This window comes from Diaphorina citri, unplaced genomic scaffold, assembly GCF_000475195.1.
Source record: "Diaphorina citri unplaced genomic scaffold, Diaci psyllid genome assembly version 1.1 scaffold18, whole genome shotgun sequence".
NCBI lineage: Eukaryota > Metazoa > Arthropoda > Insecta > Hemiptera > Psyllidae > Diaphorina > Diaphorina citri.
In genome coordinates, this window is record NW_007377456.1 from 438,114 (window position 1) to 446,878 (window position 8,765).

Genomic DNA, 8,765 nt, shown 5'->3' on the forward strand with positions numbered 1-8,765 from the left:
GGTACTCCATATACTCGTACTCATGTTAGAATTGTGTTTAAGAGTTACAGTTTATACTGATCTACCTGTAGCAAGTACATCACATTGTTTTTGTATTCCTATACTAGAAGAAGCTTAAGTCTATGAACCTACTCTTACAAGACAGGTAAGTCTACACTTACAGGACAGGTAAGCCCTTACTTTTGCATCTACAATGCAATGCTTGTCTGGTCCAATCGAGCAGTCTGAACCAAATTTATTTCATGCAATAATTTACATCAAAATGGTCACTATGTATCGTGTGTGTACAATGCAATGCTTGTCTGGTCCAATCGAGCAGTCTGAACCAAATTTATTTCATGCAATAATTTACATCAAAATGGTCACTATGTATTTGGAAGTTGAGTCGATGTCAGAAGGTGTCTGGCTGAACATCTAAATAGGTATGTAGGTTGGATAGGTACATGGCTAGATGGCATAGAAATGCAAATTATGAACCGAATAGCATGACCACTTCACACCCTCTGTCTTGAAATTCATCAGAGAAGACAGATATGAAAATATGAAATCAATCGTAAATAACGTACTCGTATCCCTAATAAAAACAATCTTGCTTAACCCCTTTGTGACTTAACGGTGAGAAATTATTGACAACTTCCATTACAAAAGGAGTATTTCCTTTCGGGAAATTGACCACTGCTTCATTCAGATTTCAGTTTCCATTGGAGCAGTGGTCAGTTTTCCGAGAGGAAAATGCACCTCAAGTTGCTCTTTCCTTCTTCACCCGTCCATCTTCTCAAAGAACACATTTCTTCGTCTAAGTCTATTACTCTTGTACAAGTTTGAGCCTTGTTAGGACCAATACATCATGGGTTAAACGGCAACTGAAAATATTTTTTAGGTTTTGCTATTACTCTTGTACAAGTTTGAGCCTTGTTAGGACCAATACATCATGGGTTAAACGGCAACTGAAAATATTTTTTAGGTTTTGCTCATAAAAAGTAATTATAAAATAAATCTCATACAGAGAGATTCAAAAGTCTTCCTTATTATTGTTCATTCGAAAAGGAAAGTCTTCCAAAAACTCTAAAAGACTGATGTATCGAAATATGCTTTGAAAGAGATGAAATCGGGGGCATTGTCTGAGATTTAATCGGTTGTCAAATCATTCCCAGGACTGTCAAAAAGATAGGTAAGTCAGAGCATCTGACATCATAGAAACACACTGTATACTTCTCGATACCATAATATGTACAGGATTTTAATTATGAATAGAGATAGGTAAGTCAGAGCATCTGACATCATAGAAACACACTGTATACTCCTCGATACCATAATATGTACAGGATTTTAATTATGAATAGATATAAAATGAAGAGAAAAAATATTAATAGATCGATATCAACAAATTCATTAAAAACATGTCCGAAGTTTTCTGCCTTATCTTTTAATTAATATTCCACAGAGAATTCAAATCCTATAAAGTAAAGCCTTCTTCGTTCAAACAAAAGTGTTCTACTGAATCTGAAAATAATTAGAAAAATGCTTCAACGCTTTGCTTCGACCTTAACCTGTTGGTTCCTTGTGAGTTCAAATCGGTAGACCTCGAGGGGGCTTTTATAGATCGTAAATAACAAGAATGCAAGTAGGCACCTACTTACCTAGCTTTATAAATAAATCCTGCTATTATACATAGTTGAAAACTTGCTGATGAAACAGAGAAATGAAATACAATATTTATCGTCAGTCTCTCCTATTATATTAGTTATCTGCTGATCATACTCATAGTCATGGCTGATTGATGAAGAATCTTGAATTTCCTTTAATTTGTCTAATAGCGAGTGTTCAAAACATTGACTAATATTTTATAGCCTCAAAAAATCATGTAGCATAGCCTAGATCCTATAAGTTAGATGTTATCTCATCTCTTTATTCCAACTGAAAATAAAAGAAATCCAAATAAACAAAATCAATGATGGAACTCAACTATCATAAATAAGTTAGATGTTAGATGTTATCTCATCTCTTTATTCCAACTGAAAATAAAAGAAATCCAAATAAACAAAATCAATGATGGAACTCAACTATCATAAAAACGAGAACACATTTAATAAAATAAAATATTCAAATAAGAAACACAAAAACATGGAAAATACTTTAAAAATAAGAGTACCTCAGACCTTCTCTCTGTTGAGTTTACAATGGTATCCTATTCCTACATGAGAATCATCCTCAAAATCTCTAGTGAAGTATACCTACCGAAAGATCATCTGAATTGGTATAGGTACCTTACAGTGGATTATGATGATAGTAGAGTAGGAGGTACTTTCATAGATCCTCAGCTACCCTGCATGAGGTCGATAGGAACCTAATATCTGGCACCCTTTCAGAGCTCTTGTGAGACGATATAAAAAATCCAATAGCTCTGATGATGCACTCCTTCGTTCTTAATTATTAAAGTATGTTCCACATTGCTGGCATACGTTGTAGATCAACTATTGAAATGGATCTTCCATTAAGTGGTGAATTAGGCCGACATAGTCTTCACAAAAGCATCATCTTTTATATTTTGTTATCAGGTAGGTCGAGGGCTATATTACCTATGCGTTATTAAATTTCGGCCTCAATATTTTCGAAGCATTCAATACAAGCAAGAATCCATCATTTTCAATATTCATCAAATCCAATAGCTCTGATGATGCACTCCTTTAGTTCTTAATTATTAAAGTATGTTCCACATTGCTGGCATACGTTGTAGATCAACTATTGAAATGGATCTTCCATTAAGTGATGAATTAGGCCGACATAGTCTTCTCAAAAGCATCATCTTTTATATTTTGTTATCAGGTAAGTCGAGGGCTATGTTACCTATGCGTTATTAAATTTCGGCCTCAATATTTTCGAAGCATTCAATACAAGCAAGAATCCATCATTTTCAATATTCATCAAGAGACAAAAGCATCATCTTTTATATTTTGTTATCAGGTAGGTCGAGGAATACGAATATTACCTATGCGTTATTAAATTTCGGCCTCAATATTTTCGAAGCATTCAATACAAGCAAGAATCCATCATTTTCAATATTCATCAAGAGCATCTGTTTCGAACAGTTTCAAACATGGTGGGATTTATGCACATGGTATTGGTTTATTGGCGGCTACTTCACAGTACACACAACCTAGTGAGTGAGTCTAGGTACTCATAGCCATCTATTCTTGAAAGTCAGTTCCTGTATAGTGTATAAGTTTTGTTTAAAACCACCGTGTAGAACCCTGTATTAAGAGACTTGATTAATACAGTCAGGTACAAACGGTAGGCCCTGTATAAGGTATAAGTTTTGTTTAAAACCACCGTGTAAAACCCTGTATTAAGAGACTTGATTAATACAGTCAGGTACAAATGGTAGGTAAGTGATGCTAAGTAAAGTGCTCATGAGAAAATGAACAAATAAATTACCAGCAAATGGTGTGATGATAAAAATTGTGAAATAAAGTGCTCATGAGAAAATGAACAAATAAATTACCAGCAAATGGTGTGATGATAAAAATTGTGAAATCAAGAAGCCTTTATGACACCATTTCTGCACATCATTTGGATTTTATATTTTATGATATTCATGTATAAGCTAAAATATGAAAATTGGAAAAGGTAGATAGATGGAGGAGGGACAGAAAGAAAGGACGAGAGTGACCTCTTTCTCAGACGTGAACAGCCAAAGATTGAGATCCAGTATGGGTTAATTTAATGGGTAATATTTTATGATATTCATGTATAAGCTAAAATATGAAAATTGGAAAAGGTAGATAGATGGAGGGACAGAAAGAAAGGACGAGAGTGACCTCTTTCTCAGACGTGAACAGCCAAAGATTGAGATCCAGTATGGGTTAATTTAATGGGAGCGTTATGATAAATGTTGGTCTCATTGTTAAGTTAACACTGGTACCGTAACCTCCTCTATCTATCTCTGTTCCTCTAAAAAAAATCTGGTTCTTATTCTGCCTGCCCTCACAGAAATCCGATTTGGTTTTCAAAATACATATAACCACTCAGTATCCAGGTCTGATCCAGACCAAATACTACTGGAATGTCGCGTCACTAAGGCATGTTTTAGAGACACCCAATATAGCTACATAAGAAAGTGTTCCGGTAACATTGTAAGACAAAAAAGGTCGAAACCAAATGATAAGGTTATCTTGTAAGTACCCAATATTTGGTACAAGATCCTACACATGGGAGTGCAGTAACACCGAAGTAGTCTGTGCCCTTCCGAACCAGGTTTATCTAACACTTGGAAGGAAGTTTGTCCAAAACCTGGATGCAGGTGCAGGCTTGTCTAAAAAGGTTTCTAGTTTCTATGAACAGTATAAGAACCTTTAGTAAATTAAGAACAAACAGGTACGTAGATAAATATAACAAACTGAATATTCAGGTGAGTTGAAAATACTTTCAGATCAGTCGATGATGTGTTATTTGCAATTACATATTGCACATGAATATAAAACTTCTAGGTATTCTAAAAAAAAAAAAAAAAAAAAAAAATAACACCGAACAAAATTACCCTTGTCTGTTCAGTTTCTGATATCTCTTTCACTGCAAATGGATATTTGGTCTTAAAAAAAAAAAAATGCTGAAATGAAAAATATAAACAAATAAAAAAATGTGATTATAATAAAGCAAGAAGAATAATAGTGAGAGAAGAAAGAAGAAAAAAGGTAAAAAAAAGCAAGAGAGCGAGAGAGAGAGAAATAGCCTGTAAGGCAGACAGGAGCGAGAGGAGATTCGGAACTTCGGAGCGGCTCATGAATGGAAAGCTGAAAACCAGTTGTTACTCTCGGAGTAAGAGAGAGAGAGAGAAATAGCATGTAAGGCAGACAGGAGCGAGAGGAGATTCGGAACTTCGGAGCGGCTCATGAATGGAAAGCTGAAAACCAGTTGTTACTCTCGGAGTATGGAACTTGTATAGCATAGAACCGGTTGTACAGTGAGATGGAAGTTGACATCATTTCACTTGCCTCACACCGCGCCGCACGCGGGTAAGTTCAATAGTGAAGTTATCGTATTATCGAAAGAACGGTTGTTAAATGCATGAAAAATCTTTACATTCTTCAATGATTCCTCTGTCCGCAAGTACAATTTCTCACATTTCAGCGATTACCTGTTGAATAATCCAACAAATTTTTGATCTCTTCCGTTTCATTTTCATCTTCTGGAGTGCTATACAATCGAATTTTCCAGAGGTCCTACAAAACGGTCCACAAGGATTCAATTTCCAGTGATGCCAGTAATAAGGCCGCATGCCACATGTTGGCGGGTTAGCACTCTCATTTCAAGTTGATCCTGTGCCGCCCAAAGTTCAGGGCAGGAAGATATAATGAATGAAGCCAAGAACATACAATGTGGTAATCAAGTACCTATGGGTATATCAACTGGAATAGTAAGTTGTACTGTTTGGAACCTGACCTGTCTATCGTGTTAAGCAGTCCATTAAGATGTTTTTGATGTTCTTTAGTTGGTCAACAAGCTATTGCAAGACTTACAGAGCACACTACAGTGCAGAAATCAATAAATTGAGCTCATAATAATATTACTCCCATTATCATGTATATCTAAACGAGTATGATGTGTGAGATGGGTTGTAAAACGTCTTCTCTTCTACTTTTACTATCGAATAAATACCTACTCGTAAAATTTCTGACCAGACAATATTTCAATGCAGATATATCTACATCCAGGTAGACGATAGATTTTGTACCCAGTAGATGTATCCTATCTGATCAAATGATGTCAATGGGAATTTCGTTTCCTCAGAGAAAAATTGCCAGATAAAACGTAACGTAATGTGGTTAGATGATGACATTAGAAGATAGTATCATTGAGTGAATATTGGCAAGAAGCTACCCATTACCTTAGTAGCTCATTAACCCCAAACTGAAGGTTCGTCCACACCATAATATTACATTGAGCAATATTGTTGTACATCATTAATCCTTACTATTACCCAGTAGATGTATCCTATCTGATCAAATGATGTCAATGGGAATTTCGTTTCCTCAGAGAAAAATTGCCAGATAAAACGTAACGTAATGTGGTTAGATGATGACATTAGAAGATAGTATCATTGAGTGAATATTGGCAAGAAGCTACCCATTACCTTTGTAGCTCATTAACCCCAAACTGAAGGTTCGTCCACACCATAATATTACATTGAGCAATATTTTTGTACATCATTAATCCTTACTATTACCAACATTAGAATATCGTCGCTATAGACACAAAAGGGCGTAAGTGCAAAAATAGCAATTTTGGTTCTCTTGTATAGGTATATACCTAGGCATCTAAGATTTAACCCAATTTAACTTATAGCTTATACTACCTACATGAAAACACCTTGACCATTTTGTAGAATTTCATCAGTAAAAAAGTAGGTGCCCCAGCATGCTTAAAAATGGGACAGAATTTGTGTCAACATTAGAATATCGTCGCTATAGACACAAAAGGGCGTAAGTGCAAAAATGGCAATTTTGGTTCTCTTGTATAGGTATATACCTAGGCATCTTAGATTTAACCCAATTTAACTTATAGCTTATACTACAATACTACATACATGAAAACACCTTGACCATTTTGTAGAATTTCATCAGTAAAAAAGTAGGTGCCCCAGCATGCTTAAAAATGGGACAGAATTTGTGAAATTCAGAAACAACTGATATGTCATTAAAATATCATACACTCGTAGGTAGTTCCAACTAAATATACCTAACTGTTTTCCAAATATTTTATTTCATTTTATGAGTTATGATTTTATTGAGTCCTTAAGATATATTAACCCATACTGTCCCTGAGGTGATGATGATTTATATTTCATCTCGTATAGGTACTTGAACTGTCTCTCGCATGTAAAAATATTGAAATTTCTCACAAGTAAAAATCGTTTCCCAAGTTACGAGTAAAACCCTGAACTTACTAGTGCTGGAACAGGTTAAAGTGTTTTATTGCCTTTATTATTACTTTTTATTCCACAATAAGAACTGATAACGCGAAACTAGTTCAGAGGCAAGTACATGAGATTTATAAGGAAAAATGTTTGGAATTTTCGGTATAGAATCCTATTAAAATGAAGAGTTAAAAAAAATTGTGGTCAAGCTGCAAAGCTAAATGTAAAATTTGACTAGAAGTAGTACACGTAAATACAACTAACTGCTTGGCTTCACTGAGAGCAGGGCTTACTAAATCAGAATTGAGATGAATCTAAGATTGAGCTATACCCAGTTCAATCCAGAATTGAAGCCAATTCCGACGTCGTAAAACGCGATCTAGAACTATGGTACCTACTAGGTACATTGCATTACCTACGACTATCTAATACTTACTAGGGAAAAAAGGGTACATTAAAATCTAATATGTACAACTAATACCTAGACATCAAAAGGACCAGTGGGTGTTGTGAGAATTGCAGAAATTGTTAGCGCAATTTACTTCAATAAGATTCGAGGCCAACAGAACTGTTCGGTTGTGGAGCAGTTAAAATGTCCCAATGCGAGCATAATATGCTCCTAACATAATATTACGTGTATTTGAACAATGTGGAAACATTAAAAAATAATCCAGCCCTTCAGTTGTTCATTGCACTGGACATCTTAAGAGTAGCCCATTAGCTCAAGTTTCTCAGTTGAGTTTTTCACGTGAATCCTAAAAGCTAGAAATCAGAATCGAATCAATTTCATATCAGAGGTACACACACTCTACGTCACTTTGGCACCGAACCAAAATCATTTTTCTGAAGGATTGGTCAATTATCGATGAAGTAACCTATATTCTACAGGGTGGGTGGGAATACTTGAGTAACATACTGGTTCTACAAATATCTTAACATTATTAGGCCTTGCGAGATTTATAACAATATTATTAAGAATAATTTTATCGCATGTACATCCCATACTTAACAAACAATAACCTGAAAGTCGGTCTAACAATGGCCAATGAAGAAACTGTACTGCTACACAATCAAGAGAGCACTAAGATTTTATTTATGGAGTGTTTTCCTCATTGATAGGTACTAGTTGGTAATGGTCTTGTTATCAGATAATAACAAGTAATAAGCAAGTCAACTAAGTAATACCCCACAAAATGAATGGCCTATGGTAAGCTCACCTATCACAGAATAGGGTGATATGAATACAACATATATAGGTGTACATAATAATATTAGGAAAGTAAAAAATATGTCTAAAACCCAATAAATATCAGGGTTTCTAGAATTTTGAAGTAAGTATAGGTGGGTATAGGTACCCTGTACATATTATTACTGAGCTCGAACTTTGAGTTATCCTCAACATACATTTCTGCTAGATGTTTTCTCTCTTCTTTCTTCATTAAGACCCAGGACAAGACATTACATACTCTCCTTTTAGTTCTATTGAATTCCTTGCTTCTCATCTCTATTACTGGACCAGGTTCTATTCCAGATCATTTGCGTCGTTTCGATTTGAACCGTTTGTTTCATGTATATTGATTGACCTTAAAAAGAAAAGAGGATTGTGCGACTGACTATCTTCAAATAATTCATCCAGAAGATATCGGGCAATTTTGCAGATATCCGGATCATGATTTTAAATTGAGAACCTCAAAAACTGCTAACCACATGTACTAAAAAAATTCACTTGGTTCATAGGAGAATAGACAAAGCGTTCATTAGACCAAGAAATAAATCCGATCCATACCCCATTTGCCCATTACCAAGGTATTACCAAGTTTCACCAAATCACCCCAAGAGAGAGGTAAGAGTC

At 35.1% G+C, this 8,765-nt stretch overlaps 1 protein-coding gene across 1 annotated transcript; it reads left to right on the forward strand.

Annotated features, from left to right (window-relative positions):
* The first annotated feature begins 2,677 nt into the window (after positions 1 to 2,677).
* Positions 2,678 to 3,264, forward strand: LOC113466822. Its single transcript, XM_026822524.1, has 2 exons — positions 2,678 to 2,826; positions 2,965 to 3,264. Exons 1-2 carry the CDS (start codon positions 2,709 to 2,711, stop codon positions 3,159 to 3,161), a joined length of 315 nt encoding a protein of 104 aa, XP_026678325.1. The 5' UTR covers positions 2,678 to 2,708; the 3' UTR covers positions 3,162 to 3,264.
* The last annotated feature ends 5,501 nt before the right edge of the window (positions 3,265 to 8,765 follow it).

Coding starts and splice junctions, on each gene's coding strand:
- LOC113466822 (XM_026822524.1), top strand. CDS start 2,709: ATGTTCCACATTGCTGGCATACGTTGTAGATCAACTATTGAAATGGAT. Junction 2,827..2,964: donor CTTTTATATTTTGTTATCAG/GTAAGTCGAGGG, acceptor TTTTGTTATCAG/GTAGGTCGAGGAATACGAAT.